Raw genomic sequence first — 27,220 nt, 5'->3', positions numbered from 1 at the left:
ACTGTGCATTGAATATAACATTGCTCTGGGTGCCTAGCCAAGACAATCATTTTCGCTACGACAACGAAACGCTGTCTCTCTACCGCAGTCATATGGAAGAGTGATAGAGGGACACAAAGCATTTCGTTGTCGTAGCACAAACAATGGTCACCTTGGCTAATAGGCACACTGATGAGAAAGTGGCATATTAAGTAATTAACTGTTAAACAACATTAGTATTTAAGTTTTTGTTACTAACACTTCTATGGGAGGCAAAATAAATGATTATTTAATTCATGAATTGCATTTTATCCACTGGTGAAGCAAAGTAATCTGATGCAAATTTTGAGTTGTTTCCTTATGTTAGCCGGTAGAATTTACTTTTAAATGATGATTTTGAATGACAAGTTTAGTATAACGTTCATTTGGATATGATTTTGGTTTGATTTTGTTTGATATTTTTCAGTTAGTATTTTCCTTGCGTTGGTGTGGTGACAAAATCTTGTGTTTCACTTGGTGGTAAAATTTGTTACGGCACGAGGCCTTGACACCCTAGCAACGCTCAAGATTCCACTTATCAAACTTATCGAACTCGCTACGCTCGTGGTTTCATTTCGATGTCTTTCGCTGGCTCGGGTATCAATATTAGCACAAGCAGTTAAACAAGAACTTTGCCCCTTTGTATAACAAATAACTATTTTTACAGGGACGTAATGACGAATGACGATGAATACAGAACAGGATGACTCTTCCGGCATGCCCGTCCGCCCGTATTACCCAACCAGATGCTTTTGGTCGTCATCCGGAGACAACGACATCTACATCAACTATCAACCTCCAGAGTTTACCCAGGCCATTATGATTATTTCTTAAAATTCACACATTTTTATTACACACTTTTATTTAGCTTGACGCCGTATATCCAAACTATCTTTGTATTTGTGTGTGCTTCAAATCTTGAAACTTAAATTTGAACCACTTGCTGATGTCTGATTCAGTTGAAATTTGGAGTACATCCGTAATTCCCAAGACAATGCAATAATATGCTAACATGGAGCTGATCTGATGAACCAGTCAGAATAAGTAGCAAACGTAACTCTTCTATGGAAAAACACAAACACATCGAGTTTGGGTTCATTAGAAAGGTCTCGTACAGTCAGCAGTAAAAGTGTGTCAGTAACTCGTATACTCCACAACATGTGACATTATGAATTGTCACAAATTAAAATATTTTCTATAAATAATTTAATTTGTTCTCATTCTTCAGAAAGTTTTGTTATCTGAGAAGCCGCTTAATATTGTAATGATAATACATACTTATACGAATTCTTAGTTAAAATTGTAAAGCATGGTCACTATCTTGAATTTCTTTATTCTTGGTATGAGCATGTTTAAAAATGTATAGAGTTAGACCAAGAAAAGTTTGCAATGATTTTGGTAGCACACGCAGTGCGTTACTTTAAACATTAAACTCCTATGTAATTATGACGTTTAAATAACACTTGCTCTACGTTTGCTATTTAAATTGTTGCAGACTTATCTTGGTCCAACTATGTATCTGAGGATTCGAAAGGCTTTGTCATAGTAATCCGAAGTCAAAATTGTAAATAATGGCCACCATCTTGAATTCCTTAATTTTTGCCCTGCGGTGTCAGCATGGTTGCATTTTTATCACCTGTCACTATGCCTGCCACTTTTGCACTTACATACTTGTTAGAACGTGACAGGCATGGTGACAGGCGATAAAAATGCTACCGTGCTAAGCCCGCGGATCATAATGAAAATTGATATAAGAATTGGGGATTTAAGTGGCCCTTTAACATATTACATATTCATTAGTAGTTAAAATTTTAAGAAACGGCACGTGTTATGAATTTGTACATATTGTGTTCAATTGCGTCGAAAATGTAGTAGGTACTTAAGCAGATGTAGATAAATATAAATAATATGTACATATAAATCTTCTCTATAGGTTTTTCGAAAAGTGAGTTCTCAGTTCGGGGCGAACTACTATCGTTTACCGTAGTCAGGTTTCAGCTCCAAATCTTCTACAAAACATAATTATATCGATCTCTGTACAGAAAATTACAGACGTGGCGTCTCCGTTTGGTTATATCCTCCTAGTGAGTAAATAGATCCCTAGTGGCTTTCATACGTCATGTTCTCTGGCGTTGCGATTTGCCATAGAGCATAACGTGCTTTCATATTGGTTGATACTGTCGAAGGCCGAAGGCCGAGCTCCGCGTAGGGCCGAAGGCCCGAAGCGTCACACGAGAGGGGGAAGTTGGAGCTTAAACACGACCCAATAGTAAAAATGTCTTAGACAAGCGAAACGGACGGAATATGATAATAGGCTGTGACAGACGGACAGACAGAGACAGGCGCACAAGTGATCCTATAAGTAAGCGTTCCGTTTTTTCCTTTTGAGGTACGGAACCCTAAAAATGTACTCATGCCAGTCCATTGACAGAGCCCGGTAACGATTTTAGATCAAAAATGTAAAATTGATAGATTTTAGTCTTTGAAATTGTACACCTTTTGTTACGTAATTATCTAAATAACAAGTATTGGTTTCTATTAGCACGTATTCTCATCATGCGTTTTAATAATGAGGTCGCGAGCGAACGTCACTGGTAATATATGAAGAGAAGGGGCAGTTTTTAAAAATTCATAAAAATAAAATGGTAAATTATACAAAATAATGTATAAGAATAGTTTCAGCAAATTTTGTAGATTATTGAAGTATCAAAATTACGTTGAAATTATGTCTATTTTCAGAGAAATTGTCACTTGTTTTGAAGTAATTTCTGGAGAAAATTGATTTCATCTAACTTTCATTTACACTACTTCAAAGTCATAATAATAAAAATGTAGTCTGTACAGGATATGTGTAATACAAAATTACCATTTTTAGCAGTCCAAACTTTACGAAATTTACAAATAAGAGCGACAAAATCAGTGCTTTACGCGCGTTTACCTAAACGTCCAACAGAAAAAAAACATTACTAATTTAGTGAACCTGTTTTCAAAAAATTGATCTGTAAAACGGCAAGATGAGAAGACGTGCTAATAGAAACTTGTTATTTCTATTACGTATCACACGTTGTATAATTTTACCGACTTAATCTATTAATTTTACGTTTTTGCGACTAAAATCGATAACGGATTCTTAAACGTTTAGCTTAAAATTGTGAAATTAATTATATGTAGTGATTGCACACATATATACACATCATTTATTAGTAAATTAAGTTCATAATAAACGTAAGTAACTTGGTAGCGCTCTAAAAGTAATTTGTTACTGTTTTCGGTTTAAATAATAAATTATTCTCGGTACATAGTCAAATAGTATGCTATTGTTTAATTATCAATTTTCCTTCACATTTGACATAGTGATTGGAATACACGCCGTTTTGTCGCCTAAATAGTGTTTAGTTTTTAAGTTTATAAAATGCATATATATATATATATATGTTAGTCTGTAAGGTATTTGTAATATGTGACTTGTAATTGTTGCCTGATTTAAATTTTTAAATAAATAAATAAATTGTCCTAAATTGCGTGTTGGTGTGCACGCACCGCAATAGGTAGGTATTTAAGTACTTACTTCATAATGACAGTAAATAATATACGCAAAAAGTTTTGATTTTATTTTAACCCTATGAATGCCAAGAACCCCTAAAGTGGTCGTTACTAGTCGTGCCCACAGCGCCAAGGACCACTATAGCGGTTATGGCTGACGCTGTCAAAGTAACCTTGACACTTTCAAGTAAAGTTTACATTCGCTCGCTTGCGCCGGTTATCTTGGCGTGACAGTGACGTTTTTGTTTATGACAAAGCGTTCAAAAGGTTAACATTGCTATTGATCTTTTTTTTACTGCGTGCTTAATCTTTCGTATGCTCCCGTCAAAAAATTGCTATTTAAATAGCAATCTAGACAACTTCATGTTTAAGTTGAATATATATGGAATCAGATTTGCTTCTAAGCATACCAAAGGTTAAGATTGTCCTAAATACACAACTATTCTACTCTTGCCTGTTTTTGTAGAATTGTACAGTCGCCATCAGATATACGTAAAGGTCTTTTCGTGCACATTTGTGGACAAAAAAAAACAAAACTTTTCCCTCGCAATTTAACTAGCTACCTAACGAACCTAGTGAACCTTCTGAATATGGTTTACGAAATGTGTTGGGACAACTTGATTTATGAACGTGGTTTAGAAATAGGCAGCTTGAGAGAGAGGTGACGAGTAATTTGTTTCATTTTTTTTTACAATTTTTGAGCGTTCATAGGAGAATGTGTGGAGCGAACATTATTTGACGTGTAGGTCTGGGTTCAACAAAAAGAACGCTTGTCAATAAGGTGTTCGTACTGTTAAAATTCATTTAACAATAGCCTTTATCGACCATCAGCAGTGTAGTCCCTTTTTGATTGATGGAGATTGTCACGTATAGTTCCACTACTCGCCGCCGCGTCGTCCACAGCGCATTAGTTCATCTATCGCTTACAAGATGTCATTAATTTCTGTAAAGTTATGTACTGAAAAAAAAATCTTTACTCTATGTTACAAATTCCCCTTTTGCACGTCAAAAACTCCAAGATGGTGCCCAAGCCTATAGACAAAAAAGTCTAGTGAACAAATCATTACATGTCAAAATTTGACATTAGCAATCCACAGTTAGGTGACAACGAAACCAAACCGAACCACGCCGAGTTCAGAGCCATTTTAAACCGTATAGTAGTAAGAAAACAAAGTTTATTTTTGTTGAATAATTTTTTCAATGAATGAGTTTTGGTTGTACCAAATGATACTTTCCACAGTTGATGAACAAATGATTCATTCCACTGTTGAACTGATGTTGAAGCCGAAACTGACAGTTGTGCATCTCGAATAGGGCCCCTGTTGAATTAGATAAAATTCGGTTTAAAATTAAATAGTGAACTAATGCTGCTATAGTACAATACGATACAAGTGCGAAAAATAGGAAATTCGCAACGCGTGGCGATTTTTAAAACACCGAAGGGGGTTTTTTAAGTCGACTCGAGTTGCAAATTACCTATTCTCACGTGTATCGTACGTTTTACAGTACATAATATGGCCCTTTAAATTTTCGACATACACACGTATAGTGCTAGTTACCGCACTCTAGGGCGGTAAATTAGCACCATATGCACTGTAAAATTATATAACCAAAAATCGTGCTGTATAGAGCAGAAAAAAAACCTGTATTTTTTTTTGTTTTACGTTCGCTATTTTTAAAAGCTTTTATTTAACTTGCCCTGTTAGTATGAGTATGCAAGTTTGTTGGTTTGGTAGTTAGTTAGTGTGGGTCAAATCTTGGAATTTGACCCACTTCTAGATTTCCGATTAAGCTGAAAATGCATTATTATGGTACCGTACCATCGAGCTGATCTGATGATGGACACAGGAGGTCGCCATAGGAACTCTATGATAAAACAACGCAAGCTGAATGTGTTTGGGGTATTTAGAATTGTCTCGATGAGTATTAGTTGCCAATAGTAAGAAAAGTACAAGTAGTACAGTACTAACTAGTAGTCTTAACTTTTCTTTAAGTGAAATGTATATACCAATGACAATGTATGATTTTTTTTTTACTAGCCCATTATGGTGTCCCACTGCTGGGCAAAGGCCTCTCCCCTTGTCTTTCACGACTCCCGATATAGTGCCTCCTCCGGCCAGTTGTTGAGAAAGGTGTCTAGGCGTCCCGCCATCTCCGTCTGGGCCTGCCGGGTCCGCGCCCCTCTTCTGGCATCCATTTGGTGGCTATGCTAGCCCATCTGTCTGGATGCATGCGGCAGACGTGACCGGCCCAGTCCCATTTGAGCCTAGCAGTCTTCTCATCGACGTCAGCAATGCGGGTTTTTGCGCGCAGCGTGGTGTTCCGGATACGATCGGTCCTCTTCACACCTAAAATGCTGCGCTCAATAGCCCGTTGGCATACCTTCAACTTGGACTTCTGATTATTACTGAATAAATGATATGATATGATTTGATATGATACACTTAGCGAGAAAAGCTTGTATCATTTTCTTTAAGCTATTCATTTCATTTCATTTATTTACAAATAAGCTTACAGTCTATAACCAAGGCGTTTATATGTTATTATATCATACATGGTATGTTACACTTACGCTATAAAATCTATATAATCTATATCTATAAGGTGTTATGAAATTATCCACTCAGTAGAAGGAACTTTAAACCTTAATTAATATAATATGAACAACATTTATTGCATCTGGGAAAAACAACACGGAAAACATTTTGAAGAATAGTTATTTCAATTAATTTTAAGTATGTACCTACTTGATATAGAGCAATTGTATTTATTTCAAAAACACAAATGTACGTAAACGTGACAATAATTGGCGCAAAGTGTAATACTCGTAATTACACTTAGCGCCACTTGCACCATCCCTCTAACCCTATGTTAACCGGTTAAACCGTTAACCCAGTGTCAAATTGTACTGGTAACCATGGTAACTCCAGGTTTAACCGGTTAACCCGGGTTAGTGAATAGTGTAACTGGCCCTTAGAAAGTCTAAACTGAAGCCCTCCCTGAATCGTGCCCGGCTCAAAGGTTCAAAGGCTTGACTCCCTGGCGCTGCGTAGAGATGTGGCCTCGCTCTGCATCTTCTATCGCGTGTATAACGGGGAGTGCTCCGAGGAATTGTTCGGATTAATCCCTGCCGCTTCTTTTCGCCATCGCCCTACGCGACAACATTACCATCCTCACCACTTAGATGGTTGGCAGTCCTCAACTGTGCGTTTCTCTAGAAACTTCCTGCCTCGCACAGCTACACTGTGGAATGAACTGTCGCCTGCGGTATTCCCGGACCGATATGACCTTCAAACCTTCAAGAAAAGAGCGTATTCCCATCTTAAATGCCGGCAACGCACTTACAACCCCTCTGGTGTTGCGGGTGTCCATGGGCGGCGGTAATCGCTTACCATCAGGTGATCCGTCGGCTCGTTTGCCTCCTATTTCATAAAAAAAAAAATACCCCCACTGAACTACCAAGGAGACATACCCCTAGTTTTATTTCATTCGATATCCAACTAACGTTAAGCGCTAATTTTAAGGGATAGAAGACATTTATATATGCGAATATTTACTCTTTAGGTGTTCTTAGTGCTCTAAAAATAGGAGTCATAGCCGGCTATAGCCCCGTTTTAACCCCGGATTGGGCACAATTTTTTATCACCATAAGATTTATAACAGTGCTACCGTGGTGTATCCTCTTAAGCGGCGTAAGGGTCTCACCAAATATATCGACACGAAATCGGCTAAAGCCGATACCTAACGCTGCGTCCTACGTAAGCGAACAACTAGCGAATGCGGCGCAGTGGGCCTACGGCGTTCGCGTTCGCAACGAGATCGCCCACGTACGGACACTTCCACACGTATCAAAATCAAAGGATTGATTCACCCCGCGTCGCATCGCATCGCTTCGCGTTCGCGTGTTGTTCGCCTACGTTGTACGCTGCGTAAGCTAAAGACGCGGTTTGATTCCGGTTGCGCCCCTTTTTAACCGACTTCAAGATTTCAAAGGAGGAGGTTCTCAATTCGGTTTTTTTTTTTTTATGTTAGTTACTCCATAACTCCGTCATTTCTGGACCGATTTTGAAAATTCTTTTTTTGATTGTAAGTATATACATACAGATTGGTCCCGTTTTTGTCAAAAAGCAGTTCTGATGATGGGATCCATGAGGAATCGAGGGAACTCCTCAAATATTAAAGGCATACATATAGTGATTTTAGTATTTTCATCAACAAATCAAGCACTTACATTAAAAAAAGTAACATTTGATGAAGTGGAACTACTGATGATGATCAGAACGAAACTCTTCAATGACGCATAGTTCACGTTTGGCGATTTGTCCTCTTCGTTATGTTTGTTAAGCAAGTTAGGTTCTCAAGAAACATTTTTGTCAAGCTCGAGTTCTGATAATGGAATCCATGAGGAATCGAGGGAACTCCTCAAATGTGAAAGGCATACATATAGTGATTTTTGTATTTTTATCAACAAATCCAGCATTTCCATTTTAATAAGTGATATTTGATGAAGTGGAACTGCTGATGATGATCAGAATGGAACTTTTTAATGACGCATAGTTTACGTTTGGCGATTTGTCCTCCTCTTTATATTTGTTAAGCAACTTAAGTTTTTAAGACATATTTTTGTCAAGCTCGAGTTCTGATAATGAGACCCTCGAGGAACCGAGGGAATTCCTTAAATGTGAAAGGCATTTACATTTTAAAAAGTGACATTTGATGAAGTGGAACTGCTAATGATGATCAGAATGGAACTCTTCAATGACACATAGTTTACGTTTGGCGATTTGTTTTCTTCCTTATGGACCCAGACCCAAACTTGGATCCGGACCCGGACCCGGGTCTGGACATGGACCCCAACTCGGACCAGGACCCGGACTCGGATCCGGACCCAGACCCGGACCCGGAAATGCTACTAGAAAAGTGGGTTAGGTGGGTGGGTGGCTTTTGAACTGCGATTCTCACAGAACAGAACTGCTATCAGAAAAGTAGGTTAGGTTAGGTTAGAGCTGTGACCATTTCAGAAAAAAAATGCTATCAGAAAAGTAGGTTAGGTTAGGTTAGAACTGCGACCCTTACAAAAACGAAATGCTACTAGAAAAGTGGGTGGTTTTACCTCCTTTTCTACATAATTAGGCAAAAGATGCTGTCTTTTTCATTTCATTGTCTAAAATCTAAGAGTGCACCATCAACAATAAGTGAACTTATTATTACTATTATTAAGTGACATTTCAGTTTATAATGTGAAACCGAACTAATGAGGGAAACAAAAACTACAGTATGTAATTACGAATATTTATTATTTAGTTAACTTTCGGCTTATTGTGCAAATAAAGGGCGAATAACCCCGCGCCGAGGATCAAGATCATGACGCCGAGGACCGTCAGGATGATGGCCGTGACGGACATCGCCGGCTCATCTTTGCTGCCACTGAAATAAAAACAAATAGTAAAGAACGGTATTTTTAATGGGCGTTTTCTAAAATAAATATTAAAAATCTGATTCTCACAGATCCTGGTGTTTTTGGGTTCTTTCAACTCAGAATCACTAGCATATTCAATCCTGATGAGAAAAAATTGTCCCAAAAATTTGTCTGAAAATTTTACATTCGAATACGTCACTTTTATAACAAGTGAAAAAAAACTAAAACGTGGAACGGACATTTTGGGACATCTTTTTTTAATGGCAGGATGGAGAATGCTGTCATTTCTGAGTGAGCCCTAGAATGTCCAGATTTTAAAGAATCAGGTTTTACCCATGCATTTTAACGCCATGAGTTTTACGGCGCTTACGACGTTTTGGTCGCCTGGTACAGGTTGCAATTGCGACATTTTCATTGTTTGGTATGGTTTCATATAAAGTAATAATAACTCAATGAGAATAAGTGCAGGTTGCACCATGCACAATTAACCAACTGGCTTCCGTAATACGGATACTCCCATAAAATAAAAGTTTGCGAACGTTTTTTACGATGACAGGGAGTTTGGTACAACTGTTGACGTTTCTGGTTGAAGAAGTCACTCTTGAGTCTCTTGACGCTTGCAAATCACATCGGTAACAAAATGTGTCGCTTAACTTGAAACTCGGGTAAATCCGTTCGACCCTCTCAGCAAATATCTACCCTATTACATTTTCTTAATACCAAAATCGCAAAATCTGACAGTTGGATATACCCGAGTTTGAAGTTAAGCGACTCAAATCCAGATCAAATTCGTAAGCTGTTATCTATAATGTTATGTTATGTTATGTGTTATTTTCTTGGTCTACCAAGAAAATTCTGCAACGATTTTGATAGCATACGCATGGAGTGCGTTATTTATACGTTATAATTTTATAGAAGTTTGACGTTTGAAATGGCGGTTGCGTATGCTATCAAAATCGTTGCAGACTTATCTTCTACCACACAAAACGAGATGTCATTCACAGTGCCCATACCTCTATTTGGACGTAGTTTAAGGACATACCCGGGTCCGGACGTAGTTTAAGGACATACCCGGGTCCTAATCTATAGAGGATGGAGATATAGGAGAAAGTACCTAATATATTTAATAAGTACATATGTATAGGGATATCTACCTAAATACTATAGGTTGTTTAGTTATACTTACGCTGAAGCTTGTTTTGTAGCCACGTTGAGGTATTTGACAAACCTGCAACATTTTTTTTTATATTAGGTAGATAATGTCAAATTTAAATTAGGGGATGGAATGGAATATTGTCATAAGCAACTTACAAAAAGAAGTGAAATCCCACAAAAAAACATTTTCATGTAAAATGTTGCCAAGACGAAACCATAAGGCTCGCACTGTCAAAAAGTTATTAGATCTCTTGTAGAGCCAAGCTTCTAAGTCTACAAGCCCCAACTTCAAAAACTACATTCTAGTCAAACTATCGTGACTACTTTGAAATAAAAACTCGTATCTTGTTCTGTCAATCAAAAGAAAAATGTGGTAACTATGTATGGGATGCATACAGAGTTACTGCGTTTTAACTTTGAGTAGCAGTGCGAGACACGAGATTTTTTCATAGTAGTGACGATAATGAGGCTTGGCCGTTTCGTTACTATTGTATAATAAAAAATAATGAATAGTGAATTAATTTTTCACCTTACGCCAGTGTGAATTCAATTATGGTTATAATTTCAACTCGATACTTTCACGCGTCCCCGAGATAAAGGATCTTGACAAACAGGCAGACGGACGGACGGACAACAAAGTGATCCAATAAGGGTTCCGTTTTTTTCCTCTTGAGGTACGGAACCCTAAAAATAAAATAATGTTTCATTTTTTTTATTCCCTGGTGAATCCAATAAAGTCTTCCTAAATGTTTCATTATCATCCATGACATACAATGGTCCCTTTAGGGTAAACTATTAGAATTTGTTTTAGTTATACATACCCTGCTTTTGTACATAAATCATCTGTTGGGATGCTCATTCTGAAAAAACAAATGTTTTTATTTAACATAGCAAAACAAAATATTTTTTAATTTATTGATTATATACTTCCATATATTAGGGATTTCCGTTACGAAATGTTTCCTTCATCGATAATCAAATAAGGATAAAGCATAGTTGACGACCGGTCTGGCCTAGTGGGTAGTGACCCTGCCTGTGAAGCCGATGGTCCTGGGTTCGAATCCCGGTAAGGGCATTTATTTGTGTGATGAGCACAGATATTTGTTCCTGAGTCATGGGCGTTTTCTATGTATTTAAGTATTTATATATTATATCGTTGTCTGAGTACCCATAACACAAGCCTCCTTGGGCTTACCGTGGAACTTTAGACAATGTGTGTAAGAATGTCCTATAATATTTATTTATTTATAGTACCTCTTTTGTTGAAACAGAATCAATATATATAATATAATATCCCTACTCAAACATATTTCACTGTATACATAGGTACTATGTATTTCAATAAAGACAGTAAACTTGATCATTGATGTCCATAGACCTAGTATAGTAGTTATAGACATGAAACCGAGCGACCAGAGGTAAGAGAAAGACATATTCATGTATCTATTGACAGGTTAATGTATGGCAGCATAATCCTTTTTCTCTTTCACTCTTATAAATTTCGGTATTTCGCCATCGCCTCCTACCTATGCTGCCACCCGACCATGAAAAAAAACCCGGTCGGTGATAAGGACAAAGCATGGCACTATTTTCTCTTTCCTCTTATAGGAATCGCAATAAGACTATCTTTCTCTATCTAAGAGTGTTAGGCCCTTGTTGATGCCTTTCTGAATTGGACTGAGCTAACTCTTACGTAGCATTTGCAAGTGAGGAATAATTAATGTCACATATCTATGAAAATATATCGATTACAATGACACTCTCACACTGTCCAAGTCGGCGCAAAGTTTGCTTAGACTGACTCTTATTTCAAGGCTTTAAGTTCCATCTTTAGAAGGTAAAAAAGTAGCTAGGAAATAGATGATTAAAATATAACTATTAAGCTTGGAAATAAATTAAAAGTGGAAAAATTCACTGTCTTGGGTGGGACTATGGGATAGCGCATCGTTACTGGTGAATTTCCAACACCGACTTGGAACTCCGGTAGCCGTATAAGAAGTGTAACTCTCACGGTACATCTAGCGTAAGAGTGTCATGCTGGCACCACACTTCGCCTTATTTGACAAATATTCGTGTTGCATCTCTTTCCTTTGACATACAAACCAAAAGGGATGCAACAGTAGTGCTGGCATTACACTTCTTCGCTAGAGCCTCCCTAATGGCTAATACATGGTGGGAATATTCGCTGCATTGGGTACGGTCTTGGTGGCTCAGATGGTAGAGCACTGCACTAGTGATCCTGTGGTCGTGGGTTCAAGTACCACCCAAGACAGTGAATATTTCCACTTTTAATTTATTTTAAGCTTAATAGCATCGTTCGCAGACGTTTCTGCTTGTTACAAATTTAATTTATAACTATTAAAATAGTAAATTTAAAAACCCCCTATGCCAAAAAATTCATTTTTATATCAAAAACGCCTTACATCATTTTGGAAGAACTTATACTATCAAACATAGCCAAAACCTACGCAAGAAAACTAGCTTTCACGTAAAAACCCATTGAAATTTGTTTATCTGTGGGAGAACTACGATGCCACAGACAGACAGACAGAGTGACAGACATTGGCGTCAAACATGTAACACCCCTCTTTTTGGGTCGCTTGAAAATGAACTTACTTATCTCCATCTACAGTTGCCGAAAGAGAATCGTCGGAGACTGCAGTTGTGCCCTGAAATGAAGGCATCTCATTTTCAATAGGGGGTATTAATGCAATGTTCTGCCACCAGAGTGCAGCACTAGTCCGTTTAGTAAACCATAGAGTAACTTATACATACTGTGCCTTTAACAGTTTTTAACAAGTTTTCAGATACAATCAAATATGACATTGATGCACCAAGGCGGTTTGTTTACAGATAACCTACCGGGAAACGTGAATCCGAAATTTCGCAATTTGCCTCTTTATCGCTCGAATATTACAGAGTGACAGAGATGTTAGAGAACGAAATTACTATTTTCTTGTTTTGCGATAGACCCTCAGATTGTAGTAGTGGCGGCCCCTGTGCAGGGTTTCGCGTAATCCCTATTAGATTTCGTTGTTTTATCACAGAGTTCATATGACCATTGGCCACCTCCTGTCTCCATCATCAGATCAGCTCGCTACTACCATAATATTGCATTGTCACCCTTACATTTGTATACAAATTTTTAGCTTCATTGCAAGTCAGGAAGTGGGTCAAATTTAACAAAAACTTGTAAAATGGCGTATTACATGGAAAATCGTACCGATAGCTCGGTTCTCCATACAAACGTAGTTACGTAGTATTTTAAAACGCATAGCTAGATTGCTCTGAAACTTTGTACTTAAAATAGCATAAGGTATATCTAGGTTTGTAATTAGTTTATGTAGCTTCAGATACCATAGTTAAAAAATACAGTGAATTTAAGTTTTTCATACAAAACTTGTTTTTGCTCTAGTTCGTTTGTTTTATAAACTGGAGCCCTAGATATACCTGCCCTCATGTCATTGTATGTGCAAAGTTTCATTACGATCCGAACACGTAGTTTTAAAATGAGAACGAAACTCAAATTTGTATGGGAAGGTGAAATTCGGCCGAGAATTATAAAAACAGAAGACTTACCAAGATAGCAAAAGCCACGATGAAAAGTAATCCGGTACGCATTTTAAAAATTTAAGAATTAATTCAATAATAAAATTAATAAATTAGATCACGTTAAACACAACCACCGCGGCGTATGTCACTTACAGGATAAATAAATAGTTTTCCCGTAAGGTGATGTTTTTAGAATGGGTTCCTCTCATCTGGCATAATATTGTTTGCATAACACGTATCGCAGAAAACTTTAAACCGAATGATACTTTCGCATAAATATATACTTGCCAATAGTCATTTCGCATAAATATTCATTTACCACAATTATGAATAAGGAGTGAAAATTCCCGATAAAAAAACTTAAAACCCCAAAAACTTCTATGCTTTGACATTTTGAAAGACCTCCATCCACACTAGCGCCCAAATTAAACGCGGCAGCCCTCATTATGTACTCATTATAAAGTAAACGGATATCCTCTTTATCTAAAAACTACTTGACTACACGAGTAGATGTCTATACATTTTTACATTGTTTCTACTGTCTCTCCATTTAACATGTATCTGATCATTGTAATCGTTTATGTTACGGAAAAGGGCAAAGAGAATTGTATACATTTTCATTTTTAGTTTTAATCCTGTGTCGATCGATAGTCAGATCGATGTCAGTAAATTTACTGTGACTACAAAATTTACTATGACAGTACCCCTCTATCCTATATTATTATATTATATTTGATGTAACTAAAACAGAAACTGCTTAATTATTGTACCAAAATGGAATCAATTAACTTTAGACTAATTAAATACGTTTTTTCGCAACTTACCCTTATACCTAACAAGTATCCTGCCAATGTCCTTTGTCTGTTTGTTTTTATTTGAAGTTAGTTAAGTAGTTAATTAATTAATTTCAGCATGATAATCTTTGTAATAGAAAACAGCACAAATTTGAGAACTTTGCAAACGCCATTTTTTTTATCCTAAAGGGATGTCTTAAAATAAACTCATAATTAAATTTTATTATTTTTTCTTTATTGAATCCTTTTACAAACATTGTTTCAGATCGTGTCTTCTTTCTTCCCGGCAAGCTCGGCCGAATTACACCTTCCCATATTAAAAGTAGTTCCGCTCTCATTTTAAAACTACGTGCTGGATTGTAATGAAACTTTGCACATACAATGACATGAGGTATATCTAGGTCTGTAATTAGTTCATATAGCTCCAGTTTATAGAACAAACGGAATAGTAGAAAAACAAGTTTTTGTACGAAAAATTTAAATTTGCTGTATTTTTTTAATTATGGTATCAGAAGCTACATAAACTAATTACAGGCATAGATATACCTTATCCTATTGTAAGTACAAAGTTTCAGAGCAATCTAGCTAATAGTTTTAAAATGAGTTTGTATGGAGAACCGAGCTTGCCGGGGCCCTTAATATAATCTACTTATATAAGTAATTACGTTTAACTACTATTAAAGAATTTTCAGAAAAAAAGTGTACCATTTAGTTTGTTCGGAAAATCATTAACGTTTGGGTTATTTCTACTCAGAATCACGATGTCTATTGAATACATTGGCGCGGATCTCCAATGGTCATGTTGGCGATTCGAAAAAATAAAGAAAAAATTAAAAAAAAATTCGAAAAAAAAAACAAAGGACTTTTTTTCTGAAAATCCCCATCAACAACATTTCGTTTCATTTTGAATCAACATGCTTTACCGATACTGAAATAAATATTTGTACGTAAAATTTTCCCCCGTCAGGTGATCTTGTAATCCTGGTATAGATCCTTGCCATTTAAGTAATTTCATCTTGCTACCCGGGGCAACAAGGCAATTCTTAGGGGCCTTCTAAAAAAAGATTGACTACCCTCAGCACTGAGGGGGAACGAAGCGAGGAGGAGGAAAAAAAGTTGAATATAACTAATTTAATACTTATAATAACTAAACAGCACTGGTCCCTCTGTCCAAGAGAGCATCGTTCGTTTCCTCTTCTTCGGTGAGATCGCTTTTTCGGAATAAAGTGTTCGGCACGGTGTACGCAACGCTCCCGATGCCGTAGTGACCTGTCAATGAAAACACAAAATACGTCAATGAAAACTATAAAAGGTCAGACATCGAAACTTGTCAAGACAACTAGAGTTAAACCAAGAAAAGTCTGCAGCAAGGGCCTGATACTCTTTGATAGAGAAAGATAGTCTTATTGCGATTCCTATAAGAGAAAAGAGAAAATAGTGCCATGCTGTGTCCTTATCACCGACCGGGTGGCATCATGGGTAGGAGGCGACGGCGAAATACCGAAATTTATGTGAAAGAGAAAAAATCCTTTGCTGCCCAAATTTTATATGAATATTCTTTCTCTTACCCCCGGTTGTATATACGATGTCTATGCTATATACAGTATAATTGATATAAATGTCATTAAAATAATGTGAAATAATCATATAGAAGTAAAGATACGAATGGCTCAAATTTTAACTGTTGTGAGACATACTAACATTAAATCATTTTACGGTTTAGACTCACTTGTTTTAGTGCTCCGAAGTCGCAGAGCACGCCATAGATACAGGCGCGTCGCACTATCTTCGGTTTGACAAGGCGAGATTACTGGTACGAGAAAAATGCTACGTACCACGTAAAATACGTGAAGCGATCGAGATTGGGCGGCGCCCTAATTTCAATCGGGATAACGGCTGGGCTGTGCCGCCAGCATGGAAGCCTGTGATTCCTCAGCAGAATGCCGGTGAGTGTTGTGACAGTGTAGTGGACATAGTGAGTTCGTGCTGTGTGTCGCTACAAGTGTTAGGTGACCCAAACCCAAACACACCACTGTGCTCGCCTACAACGATAGCGCAAGACCTCCCCCAACCGGCTTTCTCGGCGCGGCAGCGGCAGTACGCAATACACGGTCGTCGTGAACGCTGCTCGCACTATTAGTGCTTGAGAAAGGAGACCTAGGCTCTCCGAAACATGTCGCGCGAGTGACTAAAACAAGTGAGTCTAAACCGTAAAATGATACGAATGGCTTGTACTGTACCATCGTCACTATCGTCAGGTGTCTTCTGTGGTAGTTTCCTAGCGTAGAGGCGGCTTATTACCACCAGTACTAGCACTATCAGTAGTAGAAGTATTGCTCCTGCTACTATCCATGTCATCTGCATACTCGCCAGCCTACAAACATGTAAAGTAATTAGGAAATATAAAAATCGTAAAAGATTTTTAACTAAACCTCCTATGAATTTTAAATAAATATATATGTGAGTTTGAGACGACTCGCAGACCGCAGTTCATCTCAGGGCGCGCAAAATGCCTTAGAGAGCGTTCAAATAATACGTAACGCAATTTGGGGAAGGGGGGGGTGTCTTGTAAAACGTTACGATGCGTTACAGGGGCGGGAAGGGGGGTTCGAACAACCCGTTACGTAACATTGTTTTTTATTTGAATTTTAAACTATTATGGAACGCATTCACACGCATATATTGTTTTATTATTTACCGCAAACGCGATTAAAATAATAATAAACGTATTTTAGCGACTTTTCGGTACTTTGCGCATCGTAATTGTAACTTTTAGGTAAAAAAATGGTCACTAAGTGTTACGTAATGTTTATGGGGGGGGGGGGTCCAACTAAACGTTACGGTGCGTTACATGGGGGGAGGGGGGTTCAAAAATCTTCAAAAATTGTGTTACGTAATTTTTGAACGCTCCCTTATCACACGAACGGTAATTAATTTTGGGCACACATTACATATCAATATCAAAACCACAATTAATACCAGTCGAAAAATTCTTAGTCTGATTAAATTTAAAAGTGGAAAAATTACTTGAACTTCTTTTCACTTTTAAATTTATTCCTTCACAGACGTTTCTGCTTATTCAAAATTAAATTAGTCTGATTGCTTTACAAAACTGTAATTCCAAACTAATCACAAATCTGCCAAATAAATATAAGCAATCAACTCTGTGTATGCTCAATTAAATCATTGATTATTTCTTTGAGCAATCAATTTAACTAAAATTTAAGCAGTGTTTTTTATTTAATAAATTCATTAAAAGGCTTGTAGCCTACGGCGCAATATTTTTTTGATACTGAATTATCAAACTTTTGAACCACATAACATCGCCACCAGATAAAGCAGATCAGTTCTCACAAGTATCTGAACACGCCTCTATTATCAAGGCGTTAGAGTGCGTGTTCAGATATTTTTGAGCACTTCAGCCGCTCCGATATATCTAGTGGTGACTGTATGTGGTTTAAATTTGAGACACATGTTGTTCTAACGCAGCGTACTACGCAGGCAAACACGCGAACGCGAAGCGGCGCAGCGCGGCGCGGCGCGGAGCGGGGTGAATTAATCCTTTGATACCTATAGAAGTTTCCTACGTGGGCGATCTCGTTGCGAACGCGAACGCCGTGGGCCCGCCGCGCCGCGCCGCGCCGCTTCGCTTCGCGTTCGCGAGTGTTCGCCTACGTAAGACCATAGAGTAACTTATACTAGAGCGGTACTGTCATAGTAAATTTTGTAACCCCAATAAATTCACTGCCATCTGTCGACACACTTTAAAACTAAAAATGAAGATTTATAAAAATACGATAAAATGTATTTAAATATGGATAAATGTTTTTTTTTATTTGCATCAATTATTTTTATGATTTTGACCCATGTTCTTTCACTGATATGCGTTAAAATTGTTAAACAACAAACGAAACCGTCAACGCCATCTATACGACAGTAAGCCAAAGCTAGTAGCGCCCTCTGAACGAGAATCAAATTTTCTTGATTTTCGAGGCACGTTTTTTCCTTAGACTGTATCCATCTATTACGGAGTTATATCTATCTTTGGTAAGACGCAGCGTAAGACTACTTCTTCTACTGATAATAAGGTTAATAATCTTACCCCGTAGTGGTTCCTGATGACATTTCCGGATTTGGTCTGAAAAAAAAGATAAATTGTCAAATTAGTATTTTAAGACAATAACCAAGGCCAAGGATATTTTAATATTTATATCTTTTAAGCCCATTAAATGCTTAAGAGTCCCCGGCAAGCTCGGCCGAATTTTACCTTCCCATACAAACGGAGTTACAATCTCATTTTAAAACTACGTGTTGGATTGTAATGAAACTTTGCACATACAATGACATGAGGTATATCTAGGTCTGTAATTAGTTTATATAGCTCCAGTTTATAAAACAAACGAAATAGAGCAAAAACAAATGTTGTATGATAAACTTAAATTCGCTGTATTTTTTTTACTATTACAGACTGATATAAGTACCTTATCCTATTGTAAGTACAAAGTTTCAGAGCAATCTAGCAAGTCGTTTTAAAATGAGAGCGTAACTACGTTTGTATGGAGAACCGGACTTGCCGGGGACTCTTAACCTCTAAGCAGATCCTTCTCATATTCAAACCTAAGAATTGAATTTATAATGAACTGGCCTTATTTAATCGTGAACATTGGTTAAAGAATAATCAAAATATCGTCTACAATCGTTTTTGTACAAAATTTATTCAACCAGCACAGAGATATAATATTCAAATTACAAAATATCTGGCCAAATATAAGGGTGACTCACACTAGACCGGGCCGTGCCCGGGCCGAGGCATCCGACCTTATCTTTTCTGAAATCTTACATTAACTTTTATGCAGTCCTGCTAAAAATTGCTGATTATTTTGAAACTCATGCTGTAAATCGAGGATAATTACATCAGAAAAATACTTTGTTAAAATTATAAAAAAGCAAACCAATGCCTTGCTCTTAATACTTACGGAAGAGACACAACACAGGTTCCATTGATCAAATCCATATCAGGACCGCAATTTTCGTAACAAATAGAAGAATCTAATGTATCTTGAGTGAAACCAGTATTGCAGCTGCATTCATTTGGAGCTGAACAATAGCCATTGACGCAATTTTTTTCGCATATTGGGACGCAACCTTTATCTGTATGATTGTAACCTTCGTTGCATTCACATTTATTAGGTGCTTTGCAAACTCCGTTAGTACACAAATCACATTTAGGCGAGCAGGTATCTCCGGCTTTCTCAAATCCATTCAAACATTTGCATGTATCTGGCGCTACACAATTTCCATTCTTGCACGGTTCTTTACAAACTGGCTCACATTTATTGTTATTTAATTTGTACCCGTCATTACAAGTGCATTTACCAGGTTCTGAGCAATATCCATGGCTACAATCACTACTACATTTAGGTATGCATATTTCTTTATGTCTATTCTTAGGTTCATATCCTTTTTTACATTCACAAATGTTCGGTGCTGTACAGATGCCATTTTGGCAAGGTTTCTTACAAACAGGCTGACATTTAGTACCCCGTAATTCGTATCCATTATTACAAGTGCATTTACCAGGTTCTGAGCAATATCCATGTTTACAATCGCTACTGCATTTAGGTATACATATTTCTTTATGTCCATTTTTAGGTTCATATCCTTCTTTGCATTTACACTTGTTGGGTTCTATACAGTCGCCATGTTGGCAAGGTTTTTCACAAACAGGCTGACATTTATTATTTTGTAATTCGTATCCTTCATTACAAGCGCATTTACCAGGTTCTGAGCAATGTCCATTGTTACAATCGCTACTGCATTTAGGTATACATATTTCTTTATGTCCATTTTGAGGTTCATATCCTTCTTTGCATTTACACTTGTTGGGTTCTACACAGTCGCCATTTTGGCAAGGTTTTTTACAAACTGGCTGACATTCGTTACCTCGTAATTCGTATCCATCATTACAAGTACATTTATCAGGTCCGGAGCAGTATCCATTATTACAATCGCTACTGCATTTAGGTATGCATATTTCTTTATATCCGTTCTTTGGTTTATATCCCAGTTTACATTCACAAGTGTTCGGTGCTACACATTCGCCATTTTTGCAAGATGTCTCACAAATAGGCTCGCATTTATCACCTTTTAAAAAGTATCCATCATTACAAGTGCATTTATCAGGTTCCGAGCAGTATCCATTTCTACAATCACTTTTGCACTGAGGCGTACATTGACCAGCTTTCTTAGTGTACCCTCTATGACAGTTGCAGACATTCGGACTTACGCAATCACCGTTAGTACAGTTGGTACACAGGGGAACACAGGTGTGTAAATCTATTGGTGTGAAGCCTTTATTGCAAGTACATTGGTTGTTGGCTGTACATTTTCCGTTAATACAAGGTTGGTCACAGACGGGGTGTAAGCAGGTGTTAGGGGTGGTGCTGTTGTGCAGGATCATCGGTGGTGCGCACACGCACTGATTCGGAGCGACACATGTTCCATTTACGCATCCGTGTTCGCAGTCTGGTACGCAGGCTTCTGTATCGTCGTCCCAATTGTACAAATCGCAGCATACTAGCTCCGTTTCTGTCTGTAAATATAATAAAACAAAATATTATTGTCTGATATCCTCTTCTTTCATTGAATGCTGACATCTGTTTCGACCTGTCTAATCCTAGTAGTTATAGATTTGTAAACTAGACTTAAGTTGTATTTGTATTTTTATTATAAGTTCATTATTTTTTGACATGATAATGTTTCGCAATAAAGTTTTTATCTATCTACCTATCTATCTACCTTTATTTAAGTTTGTTTCATTTGTGAATTGAATGTTTGTCTGTAATAAATGTAAAGTTTATTATTCCTTTATACTGTAATGCTTAGATTGTTACGTGTTCTCTGATGTTATTCACCGTAGCTGTGATATGGTATTGACATTTGTAACATTTGCGCTTAATCGTAAAACAAGCTGTGTCCAGTGGTTTTGGATCTCGTACTAGTTCATAAGCCATCATACATAAAAAGACTTCCTATCTGAGTCGTTATTGATGCAAAGTCTGTCCATAGTAATCCAGCGTTGCAAGTGCCGTAAGCATCATGGGCACCTCTGCAGCAGGAACGGCTGGGTGTGGTTTATTTTTGAACAATTTGAGTTGCAATTTTTAAAGTAATTTTATAGTTTCTATATTTTATATCCCTAATATAATTGCCTTTAGGCGGGCCAGGACAGATTCGTATTAAATCAGTTGAGGTTTAGGCCTTAATCTGAGTAAGTACGACTCTAAGGTTGCCAGTTTATATTTAATTGGGATTCTAAATAGGTTTGATTATGAATAGGGCGTTTTCTAAGTTATCCAAGTTCCTAAAATGTTAGGTAAAATTTCAAATTCCTAGCACTTCAGATTCTCATTATGCCGAATTCTGAGTAGGACAGAAAATTACATATTGGAATCTTAGTATGTGTAATTCCGAGTACGACCGATTCGATGTTGATCGGATTCTGTTATAAAAAAAAATTAAAAATTATCCACAAAATATGTACCATTATGCCAAAATAGATACTTGTCCATTGAACATTTCCTTCTTACCCTGAGTCGACGGAGCCCCGCTATGCGGGCATTCCTTCGGGCATCTAAAGCAACCTAACGAACCTAACCTACCTACCTATTGATTTAGTGTGACGTTATTCATCATTAACATATTCTGTTCAATTTCTTAATCGAATCGTTGCTAATCGGATGAGATAAGAAACTGCATTAGTCCTAATCCAACTCGTTACCAATCTGACGTAGTACTGTCATGTCACGGGACCCCTTTATTCGAATCTGTCCTACTCAGAAATTGGTTTAAAGAGAAAGTGACTTCCATATCATAAGTCGTATGTCGAAACTGCTTTATTCAGAAACATACCTATAGCAAATCAGACCTCAACAGAGTCGTACTTACTTAGATTCTGGCCTAAAACCCAACTGCCTTAATACGAATCTTTCCTGGCCCACCTAAAGGTTCTTTCTACTGTATATAAGAATGACTAATAACACTTGTTATGAAAACTGCATATGTATTTTTAATTGTAATTTAAAGCGGAATGGTTACAGCTTCTATATTAAATTAAATGAACAGCGATATGGTATCAAAGCAGTCATTATAACTAATTAGCTTACAGTGACTCATTATTTACTACTAATACCGCCAAAGCTTCGCCGACCATTGATGTTGTTTTGATAAGTCAATAATAATGACACACTTTGCTGCCTAGTTTAGGATTTTCAGATTTCGATTGGTATTATATGTATAAAATGTAAGTGAATAGTATATGTAACTCTTATTGATTGTCAAGATTTAGTTGGTCAAGCAAATCTTGTCTGTAGAAATAAGCGGGCAATTAAAATTTTCTATGGGACGATATCCCTTCGCGCCTACATTTTTAAATTTGCCGCATTTTTAATTTTTTTACTTATTGATTATATGAAACTAATAAACAGTATTTTCTCACCTCTTCCGACCTCGTTCCGGATACACTGAAATAAAAAAAGAAATTAGGAATTGTGGTCGTAGAATAGGGGATATTACTGCAATGTTTTTCCACCAAAGTGCAGCACTAGCCTTTTTAGTAAACCATAGAGTACCTTATATAGGTACATACAGTTTTTGACAGTTTTTGACAAGTTTTCAGAGATAATAAAATATGACATTGATGCACCAAGGCGGTTTCTTTACAGAGGACCTATCGGGAAACGCGAATCCGAAATTTCGCTACCTGTCTCTTTATCGCTCGAATATGCAAGAGTGACAGAGATGTTAGATAACGAAATTTCGATTTTCTTGTTTCGCGATAGACCCGCAGATTGCGGTAGTGACGCCCCCAACGCAGAATTTCGCGTAAGTAATATTCCCTATTGTATTACAGTAATAACGTACCTGACTACTAAGGGAACCTACCTGCTACTACTACTACTTGAACCACGCACCGTACTACGTAGGCGAACAACACGCGAACGCGAAGCGAAGCGATGCGGCGCGGGGTGAATCAATCCTTTGATACCTACAAACAGGGCTCGGAACCGGTATTTTTAAAAAACCCCGAAATAGCCCAATATTTTGAATTTTTTTATGCTCATTACGTAGGACTGAATCATGTATTTAGGAAACAATTTTGCATTATTAAAACGTCCCATTAAAAATGAAATTATGAACAAAAGAACGAAAAAGAACGTAATAATACCGGTATTTTTGTATGGAGCAAATACCGGTTTCCGACCCCTGCCTACAAAAGAGAGCCCGCCGCGCCGCTTCGCTTCGCGTTCGCGAGTGTTTGCCTACGTAAGGAGCAGCGTAACTGATTTTAATATCTGAATACCGCTTCTGTTTCTGTTGTATTATGACTTACTGTTTTTTAGAATGATCGTATCATGGGGTCAATGTACTATTGGAATAGGAAACCTTTTGGCACGCCGCGCAACAATAACGCGTAGAAATATTAGTCATACTTAGTACCTATATTATTATAACTAGTAATATATGCTGCCCTTAATGCCTAAACAATATATCTTTTTACATAAAAAAATATATTTTGTAAGTAGCAAATTAAAAAAGAAATATATTGTTTGCAAATCCGTCAAGTGGACCAAAACTAGAGCATGGACGGAAACCAGCGCAATGACCCTATACTTTGTTAAACCCGCTTTGTCAGTAGAAAAAGGCGCGACGTTCAAATTTTCTACATGAGGACAACCCTTCTCACCTGGGGATTTTCAGAAAAAATGGTAACCAAAATCATCTACTTTTGGGTTAATAGAATCACGAGTACTATTGAATAAGATAAAGAAAAAACCTGTTTTTATACAAATTTTGGGTGTCAGTTTTGTATCGGTCCATATAAAATAAAATGTATGTGAAAATGCGTTACAAAACTGTCATTTTTTTGGGGACATATTTTTTTTTTCATTTTAAATCGACAGTCCTCGTGATTCTGAGTAGAAATAACCCAAAAGTTGATGGATTTTGGAAAAAAAGTAAATGGTACACTTTTAAGTCCATCAAAAGTTAAAATGTCCACCTTCATACTGACAAACCTGGCTTACAGACAATATTTGTAACGTTTTCAACCACATTGTCGCTTGTCGATAAGGTTGATTTCTAATTGAAGCTATATGGATAGTGCCTTACTGACAAGCGACAATAAGTACCTTTTTGGTTGAAAATGCCCCATATTTTAATTATTGTCGGTTATCGCGACACAGGAAGGTTTCACGCTCCTGCCGCGAGTAAATAACTGAAACTCAATTAACTCTCAATTATCCCAAACAAGGACAAGCAAAAAACAACTTTGTAAGCTTCCGGCAGAGTTCAGAGTTGAATGAAAGCATTCATGAAATATATACCTATATCCTTTTGCGGTGGCAGATAATTAACAATATGCTTCTATAACGGTTTGACTAGTGCGGAAATGGGACATACTGTATAGGAAAATATAAGAACCACAATATGAAATTTCGGTGAATTGATAATGTGCGGATAAGGCTGTATACCCCAAACGAAATAAACAACGCAGCCCATATGAGTTCCACTGATGGACATAGGCCAGCTCTCATGCGCGAGTGGGGGCAATAGTCGCACCCAAATGGGTTGGGTTGGGGACTTCACATACACTTTTGAATTTCTTCCCCGATGTTTGCAGATTTCCTCACGGATTTCCTCAGATTTCCTTTCAATGACATTTCGTATATGAGTTCCGAAAAACTCATTAGTCAGGATTCGAACCCGGACTGAAAGTCGGACGTCAGACCCGCCACTACCGCTTCCCATAAAAAAAAAACCTTAACATTCCAGAAATTACAGCATCCATAGGTACATATTTACTCTACCCAAACTCGATATGGTTTTTTTTTTCATCGAGAAGTGATATAGACCGATTTATTAGGTACACTATACCTATTAATGATTCTAAATTGGTTTTAACTTTAGAAAGAGTTTTCCAGTATCACTTTAACTCGAATAGGGAATTGGGCCTAATTGGAATGAGTTCAGCTGTTTTACGATGATTTCCACCACCTAAAAGTTGCTAGTAAATATCAAATGATTATTCGTAGTTAAAGGGGCCCACTGACTATCAGTCCGCCGGACGATATCGGCCTGTCAGTTAGAACAAAAATTTGACAGTTCCGAATAACTGACAGGCCGATATCGTGCGGCGGACTAATAGTCAGTGGGCCCCTTAAGTTTCGAAAAACGAAGTGATACGAGTTGAGGTTCGAACTCCCTGCCTCATTTAAAAAGCACGCCTTTTCGATCGGTTACGAGCGCTTATAATTTCCAAAATAGGGCATACATAAATACGTATTATATGGCAAAAATGACCACATTCATACATCATACATATGCAAATGCAAATGCAAATATATATTTATGTATATTATATGATAAATTTGTATATGTATTTATATTGTTTATTTATGTACTTTATAAAGGTATTAAGTATATAAATATTACTAGTTTGTATATTGGCGTTAGTATTAGAATTTATATTTAGATTTTTTTTTTTCGCATCGCACTGCACCCACCTTAACAATTTCTGTTTGGCCCAGTGGTTGACTGGTAGAGAATGCCTCAAGGCATTAAGTCCGCCTTTTGTACTTGTTCTTGTGCAATAAAGTTTAAAATAAATAAATAATACATCATATTTTTTGTATTTTTTGTTATGCAGAACTTTTACGATTTTAAAGAGGCGAGAAGGCTTGAATCGTGTATTTTTTATCTTAAAGGCTTAAAAATTAATTTAAAAATAATAATTACTCGTATTCCACTTCACAAACTCCAGGATCTCCAACCTTTATCGCGTCAATACACATCACCAGTAACAAAATCCATAAAGTCCGAGAATACATCACGAAACATTCAAACGAACAGAAAAACAAAACACACTTGACGGATTATATTTAAAAAAAACACTGGCTACTAAGAATACAAAAAATGCGCAAGTCACTGGTTAATTATTAAAAAGTTATTAAACCACTGCACTGGTCACTGGCTGGTAATAAAATGGCCTCAATATCGATAAGTTGGTATCACTTCCTCTGCCCACAGATCCACCTAGGTTTTCAAATGTAACGTTCCCACAGTCCCATTCGTTTTAATCTACTATAAATAAATATCTGGCAAATAATTTTTTAGAAGGCGGGAAATTTGAAAATAGAAGTTAAATGGTCGATCTCCATTAGAAACTTTAAAATACGCGCCTTTTTCTACTGACAGTTGGGCAGGCTCGAGTCGGACCGATCTAACTTTGCATTGCATTCGCAATGACAGTGTGGGTGTTATCATTAATGTCAAATTTCTGTGAAAATATTTTGTAAGGTCACTGCCACACTTTGTTCTGTCAAAGTCGGTGCAGTTAGCTTAGACGGACTTTATTTAATGAACTTAATTGTATAAAAATGAATTATGTTTTAAGATTGTGCCCGGCGGAGCGCAGTTGTTAGTACAATACTGAACGCACGGCGATCGCGGGAATTAATACGACTTTAGCTACAGGATGTTTGCATATATTCATTGAACAATAGTGCCGATTTCGATCTGTTTGGCTTGAGTTTTCAGTATGTTCCCAAGTCTACTTAACAAATATTGTTCCCGATATTGTTGATGTTATTATAAATCACGTTTCCACCACACCAGCTGGTAAAGGCTCTTGATTGTTCAAAAATTGATAAGAAAGTTGCACATTAGGTATTCACAGTAA

At 37.1% G+C, this 27,220-nt stretch overlaps 2 protein-coding genes across 2 annotated transcripts in view; one reads left to right on the top strand and one right to left on the bottom strand.

The window, feature by feature from the left end:
* Positions 1-27,220, top strand: part of LOC134743375 (uncharacterized) — a 548,210-nt gene that overhangs the window by 428,280 nt on the left and 92,710 nt on the right. The gene's annotated exons all lie outside the window — the stretch shown is intronic.
* LOC134743459 (von Willebrand factor D and EGF domain-containing protein-like) lies at positions 14,768-26,628 on the bottom strand. Its single transcript, XM_063676894.1, has 6 exons — positions 26,278-26,628; positions 22,979-23,003; positions 19,458-21,073; positions 18,584-18,619; positions 16,722-16,855; positions 14,768-15,750 (listed from the first exon to the last, which is right to left on the bottom strand). Exons 1-6 carry the CDS (start codon positions 26,367-26,369, stop codon positions 15,629-15,631), a joined length of 2,025 nt encoding a protein of 674 aa, XP_063532964.1. The 5' UTR covers positions 26,370-26,628; the 3' UTR covers positions 14,768-15,628.

Source organism: Cydia strobilella, chromosome 8 (genome assembly GCF_947568885.1).
Source record: "Cydia strobilella chromosome 8, ilCydStro3.1, whole genome shotgun sequence".
NCBI lineage: Eukaryota > Metazoa > Arthropoda > Insecta > Lepidoptera > Tortricidae > Cydia > Cydia strobilella.
This window is presented reverse-complemented; position numbering and strand designations above follow the sequence as displayed.